This window comes from Artemia sp. Qi Xiang Cuo, chromosome 16 (assembly GCF_049724085.1).
Source record: "Artemia sp. Qi Xiang Cuo chromosome 16, ASM4972408v1, whole genome shotgun sequence".
Lineage (NCBI taxonomy): Eukaryota > Metazoa > Arthropoda > Branchiopoda > Anostraca > Artemiidae > Artemia > Artemia sp. Qi Xiang Cuo.
Genome location: NC_142809.1, coordinates 44574635 through 44602506, shown reverse-complemented (window position 1 = coordinate 44602506; position 27872 = coordinate 44574635). Strand labels below are relative to the sequence as shown.

The window sequence follows — 27872 nt, the reverse complement described above, 5'->3', positions numbered from 1 at the left end:
TACTTCAAAGAACATGTGATTCTGCCGCGTTGTTTTTATTAAAGGAAAGTAAATTGACGCTTTGGTCATTGAGTATTTCAATAAGCTGCCCAGTACAGATACGACCCAGTAGCATATATTTTCATCATATCTCAACCAGCGAAGAGTACTCACCATAACTTCTGGCAAATTCCATCCCAGCTTCGTCTACGAAAACAACAGTTACCTTCGACCGTCGTTTCTTCGACTATTAACCATATTATGTATAAGGTAAAACTATATTTTAACCTCATTATCAAGTGCTCTAACGAAATATATAATCAAATAAACGCTGAGAAACCCATCAGTCAGTACAAGATATAAATACGTATATATCTCTGTTGATACTCACTATGGACCCCATAATAGTTTGACAGTATAGTGATGATATTTGAAGCTAAACGATATTAAACAATATTTAAAGTTAAATGACACTTAAAGACATTTCAAGATATTTGAAGACGAAATTAAAGACAATTTGAAGTTTAATTCTGAGAACTCCATCGATCAGCACACGATAAACGATATTTGAAGTTAAATGACACTTAAAGACATTTGAAGATATTTGAAGCAGAAATTAAAGACAATTTGAACTTTAACTCTGAGAACACCATCGAGCAGTACAAGATAAACGATATTTAACGATATTTGAAGTTAAATGATAGTTGAAGATATTTGAAGCTGAAGTTAAAGACAATATATTAAGAGAGTCACTATAGTATGACGACAACCCATTTCAAAAGGCACAAATGAACAATTTTACGCGATAATACATTCTCTATGTGCCTCAAAAATCCTAAAAATGACATGCTGAGAAGAAAAACACCAACACCTATAGTGGGAAGAATCATTTCCCAGTTGACTATTAGAACGGTATTTAACGGTCATTTCCCAGTTGACTATTAGGGAAAACTTACCGTGTAAAGACAACTAGACTCAAACTGTTCCATGAAGAAACCATAACGTAAGTGCTTCGAAATTTTTGCCACGACAAAAGGAGTGAAGGACAGTAATTTACAACAGAAGGGTGTAGTACACTAATGACACGAAAGGTGATGAATAGATGTGAAGCTACATGTGTTAATTCCTAACAGCTTTGACAATTCAAAAATCTAAATAGTGAAAGTGTTTTAATGTCATCTGTGAATATGTTGAACCAAATATTGTATGTTATAAATCATTTATGTATGTACCACAAGTAGAATTAGGTGTAACATTATTATGTTATTCATTTAACGCTGTGTAGATAGTATGTAGTACTTCATATAGACAAAAAAAAAACTACTTTAAGATTATAATATTCCAAAAATTTTTGGAAAAGTAAAATTAAAAAGTTTTATTTTTAGAAAAAAAAAAAAAATAGAATTTTTATTATATTAGAAAAACAATAACCAAAAAAAAAAATATGATTCCGGTAATTTAATTTTATTAAGGGATGTAGAATAAAATAATAAAAATAATTGAAAAATTTTAAAACTACTGATGGGCAGTAACTAATGACGGGGCGTCATTATTTCATGGGAAGGGTGATATGTACCGGGAGTAAAACACGATATATTTGAAATACCAAAATAAAGTTCCTTCTTTAATTCGGACTCCTATAATTAAGCTAAATCTAGTTTCAAAAATGAGAAAGTCCTTAATCAGCACAGAAAAGAAACTGCAGTCTTTGGATTTCGCTAAGACAGTGAGCAATAAGAAAAGTGCTACGCACAATATTTTTAAGGAAGTTTAAAAGATAAGAACCGTGTGAACGCCTAAATCATCAAAAATATTTAAGACGTATTACTGGACGAGGATTCCCGTCCTTGGGCCAAATGAGCCAACGGCAGGCAGTCCCTATAACGCAGGACGAAAGAACTGCGTTTGGGAGTGGGGTAAATGTGCCTTTTTAATTTTAATCTCTATCCAGATTTGAAGCGATTAGTACCTTAGAACTAGAGAGATTCAGACGAATTTATTGTATTTTGGTCACCGTTATTGTCATAGAAGTGAATTGTTCCAATGCGACCAAGCATGTAAGTTCAATAAATCTTTTGTCCTTTCACATGTGTTTGTTTCTCTTATATGTCTGAGTCTAGTCCGATAATAGGTAACTAGTTCGCCAGTCTCCAAGGTAAATGCTCCCAAAGGAATCTGATCTCCAGATGGCTCAAGAAAGAAGAAGCCGCAATTGTATGTCTACATATTCAATTTTCTTTCATTAATTGAGAGCGGCGCTAGCCTAGTTGACACAATCTCCAGCGCTATAAGTGGCGCTATAGGAGAAATCTCTATCGCCACGAGCAAATCTTTTCTATTACCACAAATAATCCTTCAATGGTACAAATGGTGGGCGTGGAAGGGGTATTAGTTGCCTTCCAATGACTTTCGACTATTAAAAAGGGCACTAGCCATTCCAATTTCCAATCAGATGAGCCCTTTTCGAAGTTTCTACTACAACTTCTTCGATACGAAGTGCCCTGGTCTAACCCCAAAAAATAAATAATACATAATACATTGTGCCAACATCGTTCTTTACTTAGGCAGCGCGATTGGGCTGCCTATGATAAAGCTAAGACTCTGTCTCAACTATTGTATTTTTGATGTTTTTAGCTCATCATTATTTTATCAATGTTTTTTGAGTGACTTATATTTTCATCGATTTCTTTGTCTTAGTATTTGCACTACATTCAAGGAAGGCGGCTATTAGTAATACAGCCAAAATTTTCGTACATGTCGTATTTTAATAATTATCTTCAAAAATTCCTGGTTATGTCCTCATGTTTTGTAAGTTAAGGATGAGGAAATACATCAAATTTAAAAAAATATAAGCAAATTAAATTCTGCAAGGCACTTGTATAGTATGTAATAAAAATAAGGGAAAAAATGTAATAAAAAAGAAGTTGCCCAAGGCAAAAAGGCCAACACTTCAACAGCAGGAAGTATCATATATAATTGTTACTTTTTTAACCTTTAAAGGACAGTCCCCAAAAAATGTTTTAGCATACCTGCTAGGAAGACACTAAAAGTTACCGCAAATAGACTGAACGATAAAATTCGCCCTGTTCGGGCTACCCAATTTGATTGAGAAGCTTACCAACAAAAGTGGCGTAAATTTTCTTTATAAGATTCCGAAAAATTCCCGACGCTGAGGCTCATTGAGGTTCATATCCTCTTAAGGTAGACGGAACAGGAGAAAAGACATCAAATCGCGAAATATTTTTTGATTTGGATGAAAAAGTGAGTTGATCTGCTTGATTTACATCTCAATACGAACAGAGAGAAAAACAGTCTAGTAAAAAAGCTTGTTAAGAAGTTTTAGATTGACTGATTATTATGTCTCCACGCAAGGGTACAAAAAAAGAGCAGCTGGACTCCGAGTATAATGTATATATCGTAGGAAAAGAGCTTTTACGATTCTTAGAAAACAAAGTTAAAGTTATTTTGTTGCTTATGAGATTGAACGATTACATTTTTTAATCATTCTAACTATTTTTAGAAAATTCAATATGCCTATCACGTCTGCAACATCTGAAAGACTCTTTTTGGTGGCAGTCATAATGTAGCTATAATTAGAAGCTGGCTTTTATAAAGAGAGTTTTTAATACATCTTTTATAAAGACATGTTAGTTGGAAGTATTCAATAATTTTTAAGTATGTAACCTAAGACAAACCTAAAAGGAAAATGTTGTGTGAAGTAATACTATGCAAAGATATACACAAATTCACGCAACACATTACTGAAGGAAATATCCGAGCAAAAACATGAAAACTGGATTCTCAAATATCAACTTAGAAGTCGGAAAGATTTTTAAGTTCCTTTACAGGCCACTGAGTCTTAGTGGAGAGTATTGCAATGTATTTATAATAATGCATAACACATAATCATATTTTATGTTATGAAAACAGATTAGAATTGTTGTTACCTAGTAAGTACATTTGAATCAAGAATTGTTTTCTATTCATTCTTTTTTTGGATGTGGTGCACATTTCCAGGAATTACTTACACCAGGTGACGCGTGACAAGTGTAGCGAAACTGTGCTAAAACTGTGCATAGAGGGGTAGAAACTACGCCAAGCGTTATGGAGACTGAGCCAAGCGAGGTCGGAATTGTGTGGCAAACAAGGCGTTCTGATATGTACACCCGGAGGTGGAAAGCAGTCACCCCTCGCCTTTTCTAAGTGGTCATCATGCCAAACTTTATAAACATTACTATGTTAAGACAAAACTTCTAAGATATTTCAATTCTACAAAAATTTTCAGGATTTTATGATCCAATTTATTTTAGGTTTCAAAGATGGCAGTTTAAAAATTGTGGTGGGGTTTTGTGGGGTATTGCATTAAAAATAAATAGTCTAGCAGGTATGTTCACCAGGCTTTCAGAAAGGATTTCTGTCTGGATTGAGTAAAAAATTGAAAATAAAGAATGACTTCAAAACTTAAGCAGAAATTATTTTACATAAGAAGAGTTCTCATACTATGAACCCATCCCCCTCCCCCTGCTTTCACCAAATATTTATCAGTGCTTATCAGAGCATTTAAAATAAAATAATTTGAGATTACAAAAAGTAGAGCCAGCTGATAATTGCATGTATCTTAAATACCAATTCCTTTTCAAAGTGTTCTAACAAACAATTTTTATTGCCTCTTCTTACTCAAAGCCTCTTCTTACTCAAAGTATTCCGATGGAGAGTTTAAAGCCTTTACCAACAGTAAATTTACAGACAGTGCCTGTAATTAGTTGATTCTTGATTAAAGGTTTTAGCATGCTCATTCTACAATGTTTCAATAATTAGGCACACTATATTAGCTTTCCCTTTTTTAGCCAAGAACAATTTCTCTGATCTAATATTCCCTAATCATAAATACCACATCAGCTAATTACGGTAGGGAGACCTTAGACATAATATCAGGATATCAAATAAGCTGTAATTATAGCATAAGGAGGCACGTACCAATCACATTTAGATGAAAATCTAACCACATTCGAGGCTCCGTGCTGACCTGGCATTCATATATCCCAACGTCACGTGGTTGAACGTATTTAATCTGTAATATCCATTCCTCATCACTTCTTTGTAGTTGTGCAGCCCCTGGTTGTACTATAGAAAAGCGTTGATCTGTTGTATAAGTGAAATGACCAGCAGTAAGAACGTGCAAATCTCGCTGCCGTATCCATGTCACCTGCAAAATAACTCAACTACAGGCCTTAAAAAATAAGGTAATGACGGAAATTTGCAATTCTGCAAATTCGAAAATTTGAAAATATGCCTGCCGTATCCCTGTCAAGTAAATAACTCAAGTAAAGGATTAAAAAATACAGTAACGAAAGATTAATCCTGCCGATTGGAGGAGGGTGAGGTAGAAATTTACCCCCTAGAGTTCACCTCGATTTAAAAATATATTTTTGGTATATTAGTAGCAATGCCCCTCTTCTTTCTACAGTCCTGTATCCCTGCAATACAACCGGTCCCTGTTTCTACCAGTCCCTGTATCTACCGGTCCATGGATTTCAATGACACCCAGGTGTTATTGATTTTCTAAACGATGCAGGTGTTACGTCAATGTTTACATTTTGGGAAGACACGCCCCCGGACTAAAACCGGTCCCTGTTTCTACCGGTCCTTGTTTCTACCGGTCCCTAGATTCCCATGACACTCGGAAGAAAGACCCCTGTTTGGTGGTCACGTATTACATCAATGTTTACATTTAGGAAGACACACCACTGCAATGTGACCGCAGCCCTGTTACAGGTGTTTCGTCAATGTAACAGGGGGAAACTAAGAGACACAGATATTAGGGAATGTTTACATTCGGTTGCGTTTTTTAAAACATTTCAAAACTTTTGAGGACATTTCATGAGGTTTCTTGAGATATTTTTCTGCAAGACCTTTCAAGACGTTTTCTAAGACATTTCAAGACGTTTTCTAAGGCATTTCAAAACGTTACTTAAGATATTTTCTTCAAGACGTTTCAAGACATTCCAAAATGTTTTTCGAATTTTTCTTGCTTCTTATGCTTAAAAAACCTAAGGATGTAGGGGAAGCCTTCAAGGGTCAACTAGTGGGAGGGACCATCGAGACACCAGACTCTAACGAAGAATTCCAACGGGACCCAAGCATCCAATTCAACCAGGCCCCTAGTGAGAATTTCTAACGAGGCCTCTAACCTAACCACCGGGGCCAAGAATCCAATTCAATCGAATGACCCCCTAGCAAGCACTTCTAGCGAGGTTCCCAACCTAGCCATAGGAGGACCCTAGCAAGCAATTCAACCAGGAGCCCAAGCATTGTCTGTGGAACTGGTAGCATCCGGATTTTTATTCTTGGAACTTGTTGTATGCTAATTTTTGATCATGTAACTTCTTGCATGCTGATTTTTCTCTTTGTGAAACTTGTACATTAATTTTTTCTCCTCACGAGACTGATTTTATTCATGGCACCTGTTGCATGATGATTTTTGTTCGTGGAACCTGTAGTATGGTAATTTTTGATCGCGAGACTTACCGCATGTTTTTTTTTCTCTTCGTGAATCTTTTTCTCCTCACGACACTGATTTTCTTCATGGAACTTGTTGTGTGCTGATTTATGTTCGTGGAACGGAGTGCTGATTTTTGTTCGTGAAACTTGTTGTATGTTTATGTTCCTCTTCATGAAACTTGTACATTGACTTTTCTCCTCGTGCAACTTATTTTGTTCATGGACCTCGTTCGATGCTGATTTTTTTGTTTGTGGAGCTTGTTGCATGCTGATTTATGTTCGTGAAACTTGTTGCATGCTGAATTCTCGTCGTAAAACTCATACATTGACTTTTTCTTCTCGTGAAACTGATTTTGTTCATGGAACATGTTGCGTTCTGATTTGTTCTTCATGGAACTTGTCGAGTGCTGATTTCTGTTCGTTAAAATTGTTGCCTGCTGGTTTTCTTCTTTTCGTGAAACTTGTACATTGATTTTTCTTATCACGATACTCATTCTGTTCATGGAACTTGTTACGCGCTGATTTTTTGTTCACGAAACTTGTTGAGTTTTGATTTTTGTTCGTGAAATTTGTTGCGTGTTGATTTTTCTCTTCATGAAACTTGTACATTTTTTTGTTCTCATGAAACTGATTTATTGTTCATTGAACTTAATACATCCTGAATTATTTTCCGGGGAACTTTTGTATGCTATTTTTTTGTCCGTAAAACTTTTTGCAGGTTGGTTTTTCTCTTCGTGAAACTTGTACATTGATTTTTAACATAATGAAACTTAATTTGTTCATGGAACTTGTTGAGTGCTGATTTTTGTTCGTGAAACTTCTTGCATGTTGATTTTTCTCTTAGCAAAACTTGTGCATTGGTTTTTCTCCCCTTGAAACTGACATTGTTCTTGGAACTTGCCAAGTGCTGATTTTCGTTCATAAAACGTGTTGCGTACTGATTTTGTTCGTGAAACTTTTTGCATGTTGTTTTTTTTTCTTTGTGAAACTCGTAGGCCTACATTGATCTTTCTGCACGTGAAACTGATTTTGTTCATGGAACTTTTTGCCTGCTGATTTCGTTTGTCGAACTTGTTGCGTGCTGACTTTTGTCAGTGAAACTTGTTGCATGTTGATTTTTTCCCTTCGTGAAACTTGTCCATTGATTTTTCTCCTCGTGAAACTGATTTTGTTCATGGAACTTGTCGTATGCTGATTTTTGTACCTGGGACGTAATGCGTGCTGAGTTTTCTTCGTCAAACTTGTCACATGTTGATTTTTCTCTTCGTGAAACTTGTACATTGACTTTTCTCTTCTTGAAACTGATTTTGGTTTATGGAACTTGTCGCGTACTGATTTTTTTTCGTGGAACCTGTTGCATGCTGATTTTTGTTCGTGAAACTTGTTACATGTTGATTTTTCTCTTCGCGAAACTTGTATATTGATTTTTCTTATTGTGAAACTGGTTCTTATCGTGGAACTTGTTGCATGCTGATCTTTCCTCGTGAAACTTGTTTTATGTTAAATTTTAGCTCTTGGTGAAACTTGTACATTGATTTTTTTCCTTCTCGCGAAACTTATTTTGTCATTGGTACTTGTTGGGCGCTGATTTAATCTCTTGGAACTTGTTGAGTGCTGATTTTTATTCGTTGAATTGGTTGCATGTTGATTTTTCGCTTCGTGAAACTTGTACGTTGGCTTTTATCCTCGTGAAACCGAATATGATCAAGGAACTGGTTGTGTGCAGATTTTTTTGTTCGTGAAGCTTGTTGCAGGTTGATTTTTCTCTTCGTGAAACTTGTATGTTTATTTTCGTCCTCTTGAAACTGATTTATTGTTCATGGGACTTGATGCGTGTTGATTTTTTGTCCGTAGAACCTGTTGCCTGCTGATTTTTTGTCTGCGAATCTTGTTGTGTGTTGATTTTTCTCTTCGTGAAACTTGAAATTGATTTTTCTGATCGTGAAACTTATTCTGTTGAGTGAACTTGTCGAGCGCTAATTTTTATTCATGGAACTTGTTGCGTGCTGATTTTGGTTTGTGAAACTTCTTGCATGTTTATTTAACTCTTCGCTGGACTTGTACATTGATCTTTTTCGTCGTGAAACTGATTCTGTTCTGGAAACTTAATGCGTGCTTATTTTCGTTCGTGGAACGTGTCACGTGCTGATTTTTTTCTACATAAAATTTGTTGCCTGTTGTTTTTTCATTTCGTGAAAGTTGTGCATCGATTTTTCTCCTCGTGAAACTGATTTCCTTCTTGGAACTTATTTCGTGCTGATTTTTGTTCGTGGAACCTGTTGCAAGGTACTTTTTGTTCGTGAAACTTTTTACATATGGAATTTTTCTCTTAATGAAGCTTGTACATTGATTTTTTGTCTGCAAATCTTCTTGTATCTCGATTTTTCTCTTCGTGCAACTTGAAATTGATTTTTCTGGTCTCGAAACTTATTCTGTTGAGTGAACTTGTCGAGCGCTAATTTTTATTCATGGAACTTGTTGCGTGCTGATTTTGGTTTGTGAAACTTCTTGCATGTTTATTATACTCTTCGCAAAACTTGTACATTGATCTTTGTCCCCGTGAAACTGATTTTGTTCATGAAACTTAATGCGTGCTGATTTTCGTTCGTGGAACGTGGCTCGTGCTCATTTTTTTCTACATAAAATTTGTTGTCTGCTGTTTTTCATTTCATGAAAGTTGTACATCGATTTTTCTCCTCGTGAAACTGATTTCGTTCATGGAACTTATTGCGTGCTGATTTTTGTTTGTGGAACCTGTTGCAAGGTACTTTTTGTTCGTGAAACTTTTTACATTTGGATTTTTTCTCTTAGTGAAGCTTGTACATTGATTTTTTTCTCCTCGTGAAACTGATATTGTTCAGCGATCTTGATGGTTGCTGATTTTTGTTCTTGGAACTTGTTGCATACTGATTTTTTTTTTCGTGAAACTTGTTACATGTTCATTTTTCTTTTCGCGAAACTTGCACATTGATTTTTTCTCATTGTGAAACTGGTTCTGATCGTGGAACTAGTTGCGTGCTGATTTTTACACATGAAAATTGCTGTGTGTTGTTATTTTATCCTCGTGAAACTTGTATGTTTACTTTTTTTCTCCTTGCGAAACTGATTTTTTCATGGAACTTGTTGCGTGCTGATTTACGTACGTAGAAGTTGTTGAGTGCTGATTTTTGCTCGTGAAACTTGTTGCCCTTTTGATTTTACTCTTCTCGAAACTCGTACGTTGATTTTTCTTTTTGTGAGACTGACTCTGTTCATGTTATTTTTGCCTGAAAATTTTTTGTTCTTGAAACTTGTTGCAGGTTGTTTTTTTTCTTCGTGATACATATACATTTATTTTTTTTCTCATTGCAAAAACTATTTTATTCATAGAACTTATTACATGCTTATTTTCTGTTCGTGGTTCTTGTGGAATACTGACTTTTATTCGTGAAACTTGTTACATGTTGATTCAATTTCAATTTATAACTGGGATTTATTTTACTATATACATAAAAAACAAACAAACAAAATACCCCCAGAAGCAAGCTTGTGCGGGGGTAATCCCTTCTAGACACATAAAAAATCATAATAACAAAATAAGATCCAAAATAATAACTCTTTTCAGTTAATATAAATACAAATACAAGTTCTGCCCTCCAACTCAAAAACTAATACTAACATACTATACATAGCCACGTGACAATCATCACGTACCCCCCCCCCCTTTTTAGCCAATTCATTAAAAATAATAAATTACTAAACAATACGATCTCAATAAACTACGGAACAGCAGCAGGTCATCCACACATTTAAGTTCCACTGGTAAACTATTCCAAGCACTCGGACCGGCATGACGGATAGAAAAAAATGATCTTGTCGCTTGCGGAATCGGTTTTCGAAATTCTTCCAAATTTCTAGTTCCATGCTCATGAACATCACCCCCACTCACAAACAGTCCCTTAAAACAAACAGGAACACTACCATAAAGATACTTAAACATGAACTGTGTTTTATAAAATTTAAAAAGACCCGATACCGGTAGAATCTTCAGCGTCATAAACTCATTACGAACAGATGATCCTCTATTATCCTTACCAATCAAAAGCCTTATTGCCGAATTTTGTAGTACACGCAGGGGCAGAAGATGCGTTCCAAAAGTAGACGACCATACTGAAGAACAATATAATAGATATGGATGTACAATTGAAAAATACAATAATCTTAATATACTAGTTGGGAGAAAATTTTTCAATTTACGCATAATTCCAACATTACGTGCAAGTTTCATAGACACACAATCAATATGATCTACAAAACTTAAAGTTTCATCAATAATAATCCCCAAATATCTAACACTCCTCTTTCGTGGAATCATTGATGTACCATTACTTAAATTATTCACCCATGGGTAATAACTTGGAGATCTGCTATATATCAATAAACTAGACTTATTACAATTAAGTTTTAACCTATTACTTCTCATCCACCTTTCTATATTCTTAAAACCTTCTCGTAATTGCGACATCAATTCATTCTCAGTCCTACCACATACGGTTAATTTCGTGTCGTCAGCAAACATAACTAGGGCTTTACTAGGTTTAAGTTCCTCTAGAGGAGGTTTAATAATAGTATACAACCCATCAACTGCACTTGACAAATCATTTATATAAATAGAAAACAAAAGTGGGCCTAGGGGTGATCCCTGGGGAACTCCACAATTTATAAATCTACTGTCAGAACGTGCATCATTAACCTCCACAAACATTGACCTTGAATTTAAGAATGATTCTAACAACTTCAAAGCATTTCCCCTAATACCACAATTTTCTAACTTCATTAACAAAATATCATAAGATACAGTGTCGAACGCTTTCGCAATATCCAGAAAAATTGATGCAACTTTAAGGTTATTGTCTAATGCATCATTAACATATGTAGTCAAAAACAACATTGCATGCTCACTAGAATAACCTTTTCTGAAACCAAATTGATTTTGATAAAAAAATAAATTCTTTTCAAGATACTTTTCTAGCCTTATATATACTAGCTTCTCGAAAATTCTAGCAATAACTGGTAGCAGCGAAATGGGACGGTAATTACTTATATCATTTTTATCACCCCCCTTAAATATTGTAACAATCTTCGCTCGTTTCAAACACTTTGGAAACACACCACTTTTAAAACAACCATTTATTAGTGAAACCAGTTGTTTAATAACACATTGAAGAACAAACTTTAGCACTCTTATAGATATTAGATCAACACCTGAAGCTTTATTTTTCATAGCCATTATTACATCTGTTATTTCACTTTCCGTTACCTTAGTCATTAAAATAGAAGTATCACAACTGGGAGGAAGATATTGATCAAAAGTACCATCACTCCTATCACAATATATAGATCCGGCAACATTATTACCTACACTAGAAAAATAATCACACATCTGATTGGAAAGTTGAACTGGAGTTTGACCTGACTGAAGATTTGGCAACGTAACTCTTCTCTTGCCAATAAGAGGCCTGAGGAGACTCCACGTCTTTGCCGGGTTACCCTCACTCTTTTTAAATTCTTTAGCTAAATACTCAATTCTAGCCTTCCTCAATAATTTATTTAAAGCAACATTATACTTACAATAAATTTGCTGGTTTAGTACGCTTGCCTCAATTATACTCTTTTTATATAATTCATGGCGCCTTTTCATAGATCTAAGAAGACTACTGGTAATCCACGGTTTTCTTGCAGAATCATATTTACTCTTGTTTTTTTTTTTAAGCATCCGGCAGATTTAAATTAGACTAATAAACAAATTATAATACCACTTACAAAATTTAAGATCCGGATCACTTATTGCATTCAAAAACTCCCAATCCATACACTCTAATTCATTCTTAAATCGTACAAGAGAATCCGCGTCCACAGTCGGTACAATTGGGCTACAAAAACTCCCAGCTGTATAATTATGGTCCACTTCAGCAGAAAGAAACACTCCACAGTGGTCTGAAACATCATTTACCAGCACTCCTGGTTTCCAAAAATTCACGTTCGTGAATATATTATCAATTAAACTAGCTGACGTGTTACAAATCCTTGTACAAATATTTATACCTGGGAACAATCCGAAACTAGACATTAAATTTAACAAACTAGTAGTTGCACGATTACTAAGTACCATCATATCTATGTTAAAATCACCCGCTATGAAACTTGGGCAACCTGATACATTCAACATTTCCAATTGCTGCTCCAATAACTCTAAAAACTCTATCTCTGAAGCAGAAGGAGGCTTATACAAAATAAGAACCAAAAACTTGGATCCATTTCTACTTATTTCCAACACCATTGACTCAAAAATCATTTCGCGATAAATGCAAATATCCTGTCTAGTCTTAACTGCAAAACCTGATTTAATATAAACTGCTAATCCTCCATGCTGTCGAGTCTCCCTATTCCTATTAATAAATTCATAACCATTAATATCTAACAAAGACGAATTATCATTCCGAAGCCATGTCTCAGTCAACGCCACCACATCAAAATTCGGATCCGAACACAATTCTGAAATATAATGTAGAGAACTATTTAACCCCCGGCAGTTTAGATGTAATATATGCAGAGTTTGTGGCCCCCGCCGCGTCACATAATCCTTAAGATCACTTGCAAATACATACTTAGAATTTTCCAAACAAACCTGATTATTCCCATCTCCATCAAACTCTCGATTTAACGTCTCATTCATTCGATCCGCAAACTTTACGTGACTATTCTCAAGCAGCGCCAGTCTCACATTATTTAATACCATTATCAAATTTCAACGCACATTGTAGGGCAGAACTTGTACTCAGCAACAAAAATCCCAAATATTCAATCATATAACTGAACGAAAGTAATATAAAAAAAACAAAAGAAACATAGAAAAAACAAAAAAAACGAAAAGATACAACGAAAACATGCTTATTGTCAAAACACATACTTTTTAATACTCTGGTATGTTAACTTCAGGGACCCTGATTATTAACTTCATCATAACATAATATTCACTTATTATAATTCACTAGCAAACAGACTAAGGGAAATTTCATCTAATATCATTTCAGAACGCCACTCCACTACCTCTAGCGCCTCTCCGACCAGCTTGGATACGCCCACTGCTAGTCGCCATTTCACCATCTTGGGGATTAATAAGCTCCTGTACAAATTCACCAGCATTGTACCTTGTAACTGAGCCATCTGGACGCCTTATGAACAAGCAGGGGGGCACGGACTTAGAGACCCAACTATCTATGCCGCGTTCACGTAGCTTCATGCGAGTCAAGATCAGCTTTTTTCGTGCTTCTCGAACACATTGCGGAGCATCATCTGATATATAAATATTCTGAAAACCACAAATAGACTGTCCTTGCAGTTTCCTCGCGTTCTTCAGCAGTAGTAATTTAGAGCTTTTCGAAAGTAAGTCAACTTTCAAGAATTTCTTATCTGGTTTAAAGTCCAAAATCTTAAATGACGGAACATCATCTAAACCCAGACCCTGCACAACAATCTCCTTGAAAATTGTAGCACCTTCAATTTCATCCTTTGCTTTAATATTCCAAATCAAAATATTGTTTTCTGAAGGCTTGCTTTCTAAATTCATCATTCGTGTCGAGATACTAGTCAACTCGGATCTCAAAAGCTGATTTTCATCAACGAGGACTTTCACTTGATTTGTCATATTCTTATTCTCATTCTCAATTGCAGCAACTTTCGGTTCTAGCGCTGAAACTCTCGATATCGAGTCAGTTACTGTAGTTTCTAGGCTTTTAACACGATCCTCACGGCCTCTGAACCCAGTTGTTAATACATCCAATTTAGAGCTATTTGCAGTAACAATCTCCAAGATTTTGCTGAAATTATCTGATAGACTTTTTAGTTCGTGTCTCTCATTGCTAGATTCCGTGGATTCCTGAGACACATCCAAATTAATCTCTTAGACCCATCTTGTAGACGAACTTTTCTCTTTCTGCCCATTGTGTGTTAAAAAAAAAAAAAATTGTTCTGTTTCCTTCAGTCTCAATTTCACGCAGTCAGACACTTGCTAATCACAAGATGCTCTCGCTCGCCACTGCTAAACTCGTTAATCCACAAAACAGGTTCCCCGAGCATAAAAAAGGTCTTACTCGCTTGGGTTCATTTTGATAACTTGCTTAAAAGCAGTGATGCCCAGCAGCATAGGTGTTTCCATGTTTCACTTATTGGGTCAGATACACAGAGAGTCTTTCCTTACTATTCCAGGTACTAAGGAATCACTCAATTGATAGGTATATAGTTCATAGTTCTATTTCTAAATGCCTACTAAAATTGCAAAGGCCTACCTTAGAATGTGCCAGCCATATGCTCCGGCACTAGAGTTATCGAGTTGGTCCTAATTTAGGCAAATCAACGCTTAGGATGCAGCGTGTTAACACCAATGGTGGTATGGAGTGAGCAATCCCTCGTATTTAAAACAGCTGGATTTTTTCACGAAAAGTTAATTGTGCAATCTAACCAAGTACTTTGGCCTATTTTCTTTTTTTTGTTACGAGTCAATAACTCCTTTTTTGTTAACTCAGGTAGTCAAGATACGCTAGGCAATTCATTCGGAATCATAATCCTTTGACGAAACCTGAAAACATTGCCAAATCTAAACTAGCTTCACTGAGATTAGAATTCACTGAAAAGCGTACTGGTTAAAAATATCCAATTTAATAGCAGATGCGTACACTTTGAACTCTGAATCAATACTGATTCTTTCTTTCTCTTTGCGGAACTTGTACACTGATTTTTTCTCCTCGTGAAACTGATTTTAATGAAGGAATTTGCTGTGTGTTGATTTTTGTTCTTGGAACTTGTTGTACGCTGATTTTTCTCTTCGTGAAACATGTGCACTGATTTTTCTCCTGGTGCAACTGATTTTGTTCACGGACCTTGTTGTGTGCAGATTTTTGTTCGCGGAACATTTTTCATGCTGATTTTTGTTCGTGAAACTTGTTATATGTTAATTTTTTCTTCATGAAACTTATACATAGGTTTTTGTCCAAATGAAACTGTTTTTTTCATTGAACTTGTTGTGTTGGAATATTTTTGTTCGTGAAACATGTTGTAGGTTGTTTTTTCTCTTCGTGAAACTTGTATATTGAGTTTTCTCATCGTGAAACTAAATTTGTTCATGGAACTTCTTGTGTGGTGACTTCTGTTCGTGGAAGTTGTTAGATGCTGAGTTTTGATTGTGAAACTTGTTGCATGTTGATTTTTCTCCTCATGAAAATCATACATTAATTTTTATCCTTGTGAAACTGATTTTGTTCATGGAATATGTTGCGTATTGATTTTTTGTATGTGTAACTTGTTGCGTGCAGATTTATTGTTCGTGAAATTTGATAAAGGATGATTTTTTTCTTTGTGAAACGTATAAATTGATTTTTCTCCTCATGAAATTGATTTTGTTCATGGAACTTGTTGCATGCTGATTTTTTTTTTCGTGAACTTTGTTGCATATTTATTTTTTTCCTTCGTGAAACTTGTTTTTTCTCCTCGTGAAACTGATTTTGTTCATGGAAATTGTTGTGTGATGATTTCTATTCGTGGAACTTATCGAATGCTGGTTTTGATCGTGAAACTTATTGCATATTGCTTTCTCTCCTCATGAAAATCGTGCATTGATTTTCCTCGTCTTGAAACTGATTTTGTTCATGGAACTTCTTGCGTATTGATTTGTGTATGTGGAACTTGTTGCTTGCTGATTTATTGTACATGAAACTTGATAAATGTTGATTTTTCTCTTTGTGAAACTTGTACATTGATTTTTCTCGTCATGAAGCTGATTTTGTTCATGGAACTTGTTGCATGCTGATTTTTCTTCGTGGAACTTTTTGTGTGCTGATTGTTTTGATCGTGAAATTTGTTGCAAGTTGATTTTTCTCTTCGAGAAACTTGCACATTTATTTTTTCTCTTTGTAAAACTGATTTTATTCTTTCAACTTGTTGCTTTCTGATTTCTGTTCATGGAACTTGTTGCATACTGATTTTGTTCATGAAACTTGTTGCATGGCGATTTTTCTCGTGAAATGTTTAAATAGATTTTTCTCCTCATGAAACCTATCATGAAATTTGTTGCATGATGATTTTTGTTCGTGAATCTTGTTGAATGTTGATTTTTTTCTCTTCGTGAAACTTGTACGCTGATTTCTTCCCTCGTGAAAATGATTATGTTCATGGATTCTTTTCCATGTTGAATTATCTTTTGTCCGTGGAGCTTATTGTATGATAATTTTTCTTCAAGAAACTTGTAGATTGACTCTGTTTCTCCTCGTGAAACTGATTTGGTTCGTGGAACTTGTTGCGTGCAAACTTTTGGTCGTGAAACGCAATTTACCATGATATGCTAGTAGGCTAGGTTAACCTAATTCAGAATGAAACAAGCTTCATGAGTGAAATCAGTTTCGCAAGGAGGAAAAAAATCAATGTACAAGTTTCACAAAGGGAAAACCAACATGCAACAAGTTTCACGTGCCAAAATCAGCACGCAACTAGTTCCACGATCAGAACGAGCTTCACAATGTGAAAAAATCAATGTAAAAGCTCCATGAACAGAAAAATGAACAGGTAACAAGTTTCACGAAAAAAAAAATCCAGATGCAACAAGTTCCAAGAACAAAATCAGCAAGCATCAAGTTCCTTGAAAATTATCAGCTTTACGAGGAGAAAAATCAATGTACAAGATTCACGAAGAGAAAAATCCACATTTAACAAGTATCACAGACACAAATCAGCAAGCAACAGGCTCCACGCAATAAAATCAGCACGCAACAAGTTTCATGAACGAAAACAATTTCACGAGGATAAAAATCAATACACAAGTTTCACGAAGAGAAAAAAAATTCAACAAGTTTCACGGACAAAAAAATCAGCACGTGACATGTTTTGCGAACAAAAATTAGTACGTGACAAGTTCAATGAACAAAATAAGTTTCACGATGAGAAAAATCAATGTGCAGGTTTCACGAATAAAAAAATCAACATACTACAAGTTTCATGAACAGAACTAAATCAACACTCAGCAAGATCCAGGACAAAAAATCAGCAAGCGACAAGTTCCATGAAAAAACCGGTTTCAGGAGGAGAAAAATCAGTGTAAAAGTTTCGCAAAGAGAAAAATCAACATGCAAGATGTTTCACGAACAAAAATCAGCACGCCACAAGCTCCATGAATAAAAAATCAGCAAGCAGCAAGTTCCATGAGCAAAATAAGTTTTATGAAGAGAAAAATCAATGTCAAGTTTCACGAAGAGAAAAATCAACATACGAAAAATTTCACGGACAAAAAATCAGCATGCAACACGTTCCACCAACAATAAATCAGTTTCACAAGGTACATATTAGCACGCGACAAGTTTCACGAGCAAAATCAGCTTAGCTTGCGACAAGTTCCATGAATAAAATCAGTTTCAAGAGGAGAAAAATCAATATACAAGTTTCACGAAAAGAAAAATCAACAAGTAACAAGTTTGACGAACAAAAAATTACGAACAAAAGCACCCATAAAGTTACAGGAACGAAAATCAGCATGAGACAAGCTCCATGTACAAAATCAGTTTCATGAGGAGAAAATTCAGTAAAGTTCTACCAAATCGAATTATTGAGTTAGGAATAAAGTGAATACACCAGTTGATGCCTTTTTTTTATGCCGATTATAAATATAATAATCATTTCTGTTAGAAATGAATTTCAGCCCCCCCCCTATATATGCCAATTCAGGGTATATATTTCTACATTAGGGGGGTGGGGGTAAAGTTTAAACTTACCTCCCATTTACATCAGAAACAAAAATTTGCCCCCGCCCTCCTAATGTAGAAATATATCCCCTGAATTGACATATAAATGGTGGGGGGGGGTTGAAATTCATTTCCGATAGAAATGATTACTATGTTCGTAATCAGCATAAAAAAGGCACCGAGTGGTATATTCACTTTATGCGCAAAACAATAATATGATTTGGTAGAACTTTACCGAAAATTCAATATACAAGTTTCATGAAGAGAAAAAAATCAATATAAAACATGTTTCCTGACAAAAATTAGCACGCAACAAGTTCCACAAACAAAAATCAGCAGGTAAAAATTTCCAAGAACAAAATCAGTTTCATGAAGAGAGAAATCAATGTACGAGTTTCACGAAGAGAAAAAAAAACATGCAACAAGTTTCACAAAAAATCAGCACGCAAAACGTTCCATGAACAAAAATCAGGATGCATCAAGTTCCATGAACATTGTCAATTTCACGGATAGAAAGATCGATGTACAAGGTTCGCGAAGAGAAAATCAACATGTAACAAGTTTCACGAAAATCAGTGTATAGCGAGAAAAATTAGTGCACAAGTTTCGCGAAGAGAAAAATCAACATGCAAGAAGTTTAACGAACAATAAAAAAGCACGCAACAAGTTCCAAGAATAAAAAAATCAGCACACTGCAAATTTCTTCAACAAAAGAACTTTCATGATGAGAAAAATCAATGTACAAATTTCACGACGAGAAAAAATCAACATGCAAGAAGTTTCATGGACAAAAAATCAGCATGCAACAAGTTCCACAGACAATAAATTACCACGCATCAAGTTCCACGAACAACGAATCAGTTTCAAGAGGAGAAACGAAAATGTGCAAGTTTCATGAACGGCAAAATCAAAACGCAACAAATTTCACGAACTAAAATAAAAACTCAACAAGTTTCGTCAACAATAAGTCAGCACGTAACAAGTTCCATGAACAAAATCAGTTTTGCGATTTGAAAAATCCATGTACAAGTTTTGCGAAGAGAAGAAAAACAGCATACAAAATGTTTCACGAACATAAATCAGCATACAACAAGTTCCACGAGCAAAAAATCAGCTCGCAACGAGTTTCTTGAACAAAATCAGTTTAACGAGGAGAAAAGTCAATGTACAGGTTTCATGAAGAGCAAAATCCACATGCAACAAGTTTCACGAACAAAAATCAGTACTTAACAAGTTCCATGAAAAATAAATCAGCATGAAACAAGTTCTGTTAACAAAATCAGTTTCACGAGGAGAAAATCAATTTACGAATTTTACGAAGAGAAAAGAATAGCATGGAACAAGTTCCACGAACATAAATTAGCACGCATCAAGTTCCATGAATAACATGCAACCGGGGGCCCAGTGCTTGGGCCTCCGGTTGAATTGCTTGCTAGAGCCTTCGATGGCTGGGTTAGGGACCTCCATTGGAATTGTTCACTAATGGGTCCCCTGATTGAATTGGATGCTTGGCGCCAGTGGTTAGGTTTGGGGGCCTCGTTGAAAATGCTCGCTAGGGGCTCGGTTTAATTAGATGCCTGTGTACTATTACTCGTTAGGGTCCAGTATCTTGAAGGTCTTCCCACTAGTGGACCCTTGAAGGTTTCCCTCATATCCTTAGGTTTTTTAAGCATAAGAAGCAAGAAAATTTCGAAAATTGTCTTGGAATGTCTTAAATAATCATTGAAATTTCTTGAAAAGAATGCCTTAAGAAACCTCTTGAAGAAACTATCTTAAGAAACGTCAGGAAATGTCTTAGAAAACATATTGAAATTTCTTGAAAAGAACGTCTTAAGAAATATTTTGAAATGTCCTGAAACGTCTTGAAATGTCTTAGAAAACGCCTTGAAATGTCTTGAAGAAAAATGTCTTAAGAAACCTTTTATGTGACACTGATGTGTTCGCTGCCATTACGTAACACCCACGTGTGCCATGTCATTACGCAAAACCCATGTGTAGGTTGTCATTACGTAGCACCCACTTGTGCGCCGTCATTCAGTTATTTCAGATAAATCAAATAAGACACGCAAGATTACACCACCCTAAATAAATCTATCAAGTCATGCATGACTCTCAAACCCCATTACGTAGCAGCGAATGTAAACATTCCCTAACATCTGTGTCTCTTAGTTTCCCCCTATTGCATTGATGTAACACCGAAACAGGACTGCAGTCGTATTACAGGGGTGTGTGTCCCCAAATGTAAACATTGGTGTAACACCTGACCGTTTAAAACAGGGGTGTGTCTTTCGGGGCTCAGGGAATCCAGGGACCGGTAGAAACAGAGACCGGTAGAATTAAAGACCGGTTGTATTCTGAAGGCATGTCTTCCCAAAATGAGAACATTGACGTAATACATGCATCGTTTGGAAAATTAATAACACCCGGGTGTCATGAGAATCCAGGGGCCAGTAGAAAGAGGGACCGGTTGTATTGCAGGGGTACTGGACGGTAGAAATCAGAGGGGAATTACTACTTATATTCATCATTAGATACCAATTGTTTTAGAATTTTTATCGAAAAGAAACGAAAAAAGACCCTCATATATTTTTAAAATGCACTTTGCTCCCCCCTCCCCTCATTTTGGTAAATTTGCACTACTTCTTTGACCTGCAAAACAAAATAATCACTAGCATGTTTTTAAGAGATTCATATTCTGTTTATTTTTTAGAGTAGGAGCGTCCATTCTAGAAACTGAAGGGAGGGATTTATTTTTAAAATCTAAGGGGGGGGGTTAATTTTGTTTTGTTGTTATTTACTTCAATTAAAATACCAAAAGAGGTTATTCTACATATAAAATACAAAAAAATTACTTTTAAAATCTACCTAGGGGGGGGGAGGGATACAAAACTTATAGGGGTAACAGTTGACTCTCCTGTTCCTCGTCCAATTAGTATACTTGCTTTCAAGATCTCTTTTCCAAAATCTCTCTTACTTTTTCAGGTGATTTCCTAGTAAAACTTAAACATTATTCAAGAGAAAATTATTGAATTTCCGAGTGTTTAAAGTGTCTTATTGTCACCCACCCAGCTAGACTTCGTATCTTAAATCTTTTGTTAGTATGCTTTTACTCGTTTTCGTTTGGCTTTAATGCTTTAAATAGTAAATAAATAAAAAGTTCACTGAAAATTGGTAGAATTTGGGATATAAATTTCTTATCAAACAGTTCGTGGTAACGAACTGTAAGGAGCAACGCGGCTCAATAGTGACCGAAACTCTAAAAACGGAATTTTGATACCTATAGATACATCAGAAGAATTGGGTTCTTATGCTGATTTTAAATATATAAGTTTCATCAAGTTTAGGCTTGCCCATCAAAAGTTAGGATCCTGAGAAAATTTGCCTTATTTTGGAAAAAAGAAGGAAACACCCCCTAAATCAATAGAATCTTAATGAACATCACAGCATCAGATTCAGGGCATCAGAGAACCCTACTGTAGACGTTTCAAGCTCCTATCTGCAAAATTTGGATTTTGACTTTTGTGTTTTTTCGTGTTTTTTCCCGGAGGTGATCGTACCGACCCTTTTTAAGTACCAAAAAAAATTGGAGGGCAACCCAGTTTCAAATGATCATCCATCCTGCTTACTTAGGCTGGAGAAAAAAAGCTTACATGTAGGACTCATCAATTGCTTTACTTTCTCCCAGTTTTCAACAGTTATCCATCCTACAGGCTTAGGCTAGAGAAAAAGTAATACATGAAAGACCAGTCGCTCGTTAATACTTCACATCTAATGGGTTTGCCATGGTCATAACCAATGTCCACCGCTGTCAATCACATGACGGGTCTAGGTGGGGCCGGAGGGACCCCGGGGCTCCAAGATTTTTTCTGACACCCTCTCACCTGTTTTTTTTTTCTTTTTTTTACTCTTTTTAGAATAAATTTGGTGGTTTAGTGAAGTATTGGCACCTTTGTCGCATTGCCCCCCCCCAAGATCTTTTTACGCTAAAGTTTGACTCTTTTTCACAGCTCTCCTTTTTAAAACAATAAAACAATTTAGCGTAAAGAGAGAGGCGCTGAGGAGGGGACAGCCCCTTTCGTATACGGAATAATTTTGAGAAAGCCATTCAGCCAAAATAAATAAAATTAATATGAAAATTTCTTTTTAATTATTCATGCACGCTGAGCCAAATTCAAAACTTGTATTAATTCAAAAACGTTCAGAAATTAAATTAAAAAATTAAATTAAAAGTTTTTTTAACTGAAAGTAAGGAGCGACTTTAAAACTTAAAACGAACAGAAATTATTCCGTATATGAAAGGGGCTGTCCCCTCCTAAACGCCTCGCTCTTTACTCTAAAGTTTGACTTTTTCTCACAACTCTACTTTTTAGAACAATAACAAACTTCAGCGTAAAGAGAGAAGGGTTGTAGAGGGGACATCCCCTTTTATATACGGAATAATTTCTGTTCGTTTTAAGTTTTAATATGGCTCTTTACTTTCAGTTAAAAAAAACTTTTTTTTATTTAATCTACTGATAAGACATATTCAATTCGAGAACGCGAATAGTGTTGAGCTAGGATAATAGCTTGAAATTCTATGATTACCTGGTTTAAACTGGCTTTTAATAACTATTAATTTAATGAAAACAAGTTTTTCAACTGAAAGTAAGGAGCTACATTAAAACTTGAAACGAACAGAAATTATTAAATATATGAGGGGGTTGGCCCCCTAGTCAATACCTCGCTCTTTACGCTAAAGTTCGAATTTTGTTCGAATCATAAATCTCTGAATCACAAATGCCGTTTAATTAGAATAGATAGCTCTTTTGAAAGTACAAAAAAAAACTTTAGCGTAGAGAGCTAAAGAGCTTAGGTCATTACCTAAGACTTAAGGTTATGACCATGGCCAGCAAGGTCGTACCCAGCGGGGTGTTAGGGGGTTTTGAACCCCTTCAGAAATGTTTTTTGACTCGTAAAAACGTAACAAAAGTGGATATAAAACAAATTTTGTATGCCTTTTTTGAGTTTTTTATGCGTACCAGCCCCCCCCCCCTGAGAAAAATCTTTGAGGAAAACCCCCTCCAAAACAAATTCTTGGTAAGGCCTTGATGGCCAGCCCAGTAGAGTTGAAGTATTAAAGAATGACTGGGCTTTCATGCATTACTTTTTCTCTAGCCTAAGCATGTAGGATGGATGATTGTTGAAAACTTCGAGAAAGTAAAGCAATTGATGGGTCCTTCATGTATGTTTTTTTTTCTTTAGCCTAGGTTAGTAGGATGAATTATTATTTGGAACTGGGAGAATTCGATCGTTATTCCCGAGATATCGTACACGTTTTAAACAACAAAGCTAATCGTATTTTACACATCCACCGTTGTAGCACCATTTTTGACCCTAGGTACTCACCAGATCTTGACTTGACTTGCTTTATTTACTACTAAATACAAAATAAACTATATACAAGCAACCGCCCGGGGAAGGCTCAAAAAGCCTGATGAAAGACGGCTGAAATCCTATAATTATCAACCTCTCAAAATTATAATTCTCAAAAAAAAAAGACCTTAACACTCTCTCTCAATTTAAAAAATAATACAAAAAACTAGTAAGAAAAAAAAACACATTAATGATGAAAATAATAATAAATTACCTCCCCTCTCCCAATAAATGTTTTTTTATTTTTACTTTAAACGACCCAATGTGTTCAGCTTCCCGAACGCAAACTGGGATATCATTCCAAATAGCCGGAGCCAAATACCGAATCCACATTACCGAGGTACGCATCAAATCTAAATTTCGATATGGTCATTAAGTAAAAACGGAAAAGTCAAGAACGAGTCTCCGAGAAACCGCCAATATGAAAATTGAGTTTCAATCTGCTCAGCAAGGGTTTGGTTGAATATTTGTCAAGAGCAGCCTCAGAACATGATACCTCAAAGGTATTATCTTTGAGGTAAACAATGAAAGTTTATTCATACTGCAATTCTAAGTTAATCTTAGTTAGTCAGTAAAGTGTGTCAGATAAATAAACTACGTTTTGAATCCGGGTCTTATCATTAAAGCATCGAGTAAACGAATGTTTTCCTTTCATTTCCATGAGCTGATTCATTTTGTTTTTTCAAACAGTTCGTGGCAACGAACTGTAAGTAAGGAGCTACTAGGCTCAATAGTAACCAAAACTCTAAAAAACGGAATTCTCATACTAATAGATATATCAAAAGAATTAGCTTATTGTGTTGATTCCAAATGTATAAGTTTTATTAAGTTTAGTTTTACCGATCAAAAGGTATGAGCCTGAGAGAATTTGTCTGATTTTCACAAAAAGGGCGAAAGACCCCCTAAAAGTCATCGAATTTTTATGAAAATCACACCATCAGCTTCGCCTTATCAAAGAAGTTCCAAGGAAGTTCAAAGAAGTTCCAAGTTGGAACTGTAGAAGTTCCAAGTTTCTATCTACAAAAATATGGAATTTTGTAATTTTTGCCAGCAGAAAGATCACGGATGCGTGTTTATTTGTTTTGTTTTTTTGTTTGTTTTGTTTTTCCCTGGGGTGATCTTATCGACCCAGTGGGCCTGAACATCGGGAGAGTGCTCATTCTAACGGAAATAAAAAATTCTAGTGTCATTTTTAAGTGACCTAAAAACTGGAGGGCAACTACACCCCGTCCCACGCCACTTTTATTCCCAAAATCGTCCGATCAAAATTTTGAGAAAGCTATTTTTTCAGTATTGGTAAAAGGCCCAATAACAATGTCTTTGGAAATAACATGACCCCCCACAGCCCCTGGAGAAAGGTCTTTAAATTTTAATTTTAGCCCATTGTTTACGTATAGTATTTGTTATTGGGAAGTATGCATACCTATTTGGGACGGGAGGGGAGGATGAATTTCCTGCTGGGGGGATTTTTCACAGGAAGGTGGACTTTTCCAGGGGGTGGACTTTTCAGGGGACGGAATTTGCCAGAATTCTTATACGATTCCTATATAGAATTTCTTTATATGTCTTGCTTTCTCTTTACCGATTCAATGTTACATGTGGAGATGTTAAGGGTAATTGTCCGGGGTAAGTTTTCACCAGGATTGAATACTCCAGAGGATAATTCCGCGGAGAGGGGGATTTTTTGCGGAAGTGGAGTCAGACATTTTGGTGTTTTTGTTTTTCTTAAACGATCAGAAATTAAATTAAGAAAACAAGTGTTTTCAACTGAAAGTAAGGAGCATCATTAAAATTTTAAACGAGCAGAAATTAATATGTTTACTAGGGAGTTACCCCCTCCTTAAAACCTCACTATTTACACTAAAGTTCGAATTCTTCAATTCTTTCAGAGCGACTGCTGAAACACAAGGTTCGTTTAATTAGAATTAGAATAATAAGAATTTTTTTTTTTTTTAAGTGCTAAAAAACTTTAGCGTAATCAGTGAGGCTCTAAGGAGGGGGCAAACCCCCTAATATACGCAACAGTTTCTGTTCGTTTTAAGTTTTAATGTTGATCCTTGCTTTCAGTTGAAAATAAAAACTTAGTTATTTTGATTTAGTTATATTAAAAGACTCGAATTTCCTTTGTAACCAGCGAAAAATAGTGTAGGAAAAATAAACACCGTGACCAAGTTCGCAGTGCTTATTCTTGCTTCTAGTACAAGCCTTTTAACTTTCTTTTAGAAGTCCTTTCTCGATCCAAGTATGTCTGGTACTCTTTCCTCACAAATACTTTCATTTTAAGCCACTAATTTCAAAAGTTGATCTTACCATGTTTATCATGGGTCTTCCAGACTTACCACGCCTTACCATGAGGTCTTCACCTATCGTAGTTTTTAATAGTTCTTTACTAGATAAAAACTCTTCTTTGGCGTCTTCTAATCTCCCACAAGTAAATTTGCCAGATACGAGTAACTGGGAACATAAGCTAACATTGGTGGACTCATCAAGTTGGAAAGAAAAATTGGAAATACCTTTAATTCGCGTTAAATCTGTTCCAAAGATATATCTGAGTACAAGTGTCTCTGAATTGCACTCTTGAACAAAAACATGTCATGTGTTTAATTTTGCTCGTCCTTCAAGAACTATTTTAATTTTTTTTTTTTTTAATGCAAAGCTTGATGAGGGTTCCTGTAATTGTTATGGGCTTGTATATCTGTGTATCTTCAAGAGCAATTACATTTGATGGCAGAAAAGTAGAGTTTTTTTTTTCTTTCCAACGTCCCACTTAATTCTAACAACTTAATTCTTACTTTTATCTCTTCAAAACAGCCTCGTTTCACTTGACAAATTCTAAGTCTTTTCCAATATGTTCTTAGTGGTTTTTTATGTGATGTCTGAACTTTGAGGGCTTCATAGTTTCAGTAATAAGAACAGCATTGCATTAAACAAACTGTCAAAAGTCGAAACTTTAAATAGTTCTCCGATTTTTTTTTTCCTGCATGCCGTAAGCATCTAGGAAAAACACCCTTCGAAATAGTACAATGCTTGCAAATTTGGTAGTCATAATATTCAATTTCCTTACTTACCAAACCTACAAATAATAGGAGATTCTACATGTGTAGGGAAACATATCGAAGATGATTAGTGGCAGGCTATCAACATTATTGTGACAATTTTCTGATTAAACAAGACACTAACTAGCAAGAAGCCCCACAAAAACTATTCAAAGAGACGACCAAAAGCACACCGTAATGACTTAACCGTCAGCAGCAGTTATTCTGTTTAAAAGCTGTAATTAAAAATCCTTTTAATGGGGAAATATAAGGTCTCTAGCTTAGGGTCTTTTGCCTTAATTATTCCTCCAAATGAATTGAAAGGTATCTGAGAAAAGTTTAACACCGCTGATGAAATATCACTATAAACTTAACCTTTCTCTTTCATCGCAGCTAACATAACTTTACTGAAAAAGGGGAAGAAGTGATGTTAGGTACCAAGAAGATCGATGAGTGGATAGCTTGATTTACCTGAGTTAAAATTAAGATGATGGGTATCGTGAAGATGTAAAGAGCTGTATATCCTACGCCAAGGGTGTTTTTTTCACAGTTTGGAAGAATAGAAATATAAGTCAGCGAACCAGATAAGAACATTCGAAGCTACAGTAATACTTGTTAATACAGGGATAACAGAGGTCAAATATGGCTCTGAAGCACGGACGCTCAGAAAAGCAGATGAGGATTTGCTAGATATTTTCCAGAGAAATTGCTTAAGGATTATTCTGGGTACCCGGCTGACTGACCGTATTTCAAACAATGGGCTGTGCGAAAAATGTGGTTCAATACCGCTCTCTAGGGCTATAATGAAAGAAAGGTTGAGGTGGCTAGGGCACGTTGTTCGGATGAAGGATTACAGATTGCCGAAGATTTTTCTTTTTGGTCAACCATCTAGGGCTAAACGGAAGGCAGGTCGTCCCCGTCTGGGGTGGGAGGACGTCATAAAGAAAGATTTAAAGGAAATGGGAACTTCGTGGGTGAGTGTAAAAAGGGAGGTTTTGAATAGATTGGGGTGGAGGAGGAGCGTGCGTAAATGTGTTGACCTCAGGCGGCTTGGTGCTGCGATGAGTTGTTAGTAGTAGTAGTAGTAATTGCAAATAACCGATTGTTAATAATTGTGAAGTAATAATAATTGTGAAATTGTGAAGAATGATTCTGAAACGTGGACACCTCGAAAGGCAGA

The 27872-nt window shown here is 35.7% G+C and overlaps 1 protein-coding gene across 1 annotated transcript in view; it reads right to left on the bottom strand.

Moving 5' to 3' along the window:
• Window positions 1-27872, bottom strand: part of LOC148942949 (zwei Ig domain protein zig-8-like) — a 137062-nt gene that overhangs the window by 34590 nt on the left and 74600 nt on the right. Inside the window, exon 4 of the mRNA XM_089102705.1 lies at window positions 4957-5185. Coding sequence (XP_088958831.1) covers window positions 4957-5185 — 229 coding nt within the window. The remainder of the gene's footprint in view (window positions 1-4956; window positions 5186-27872) is intronic.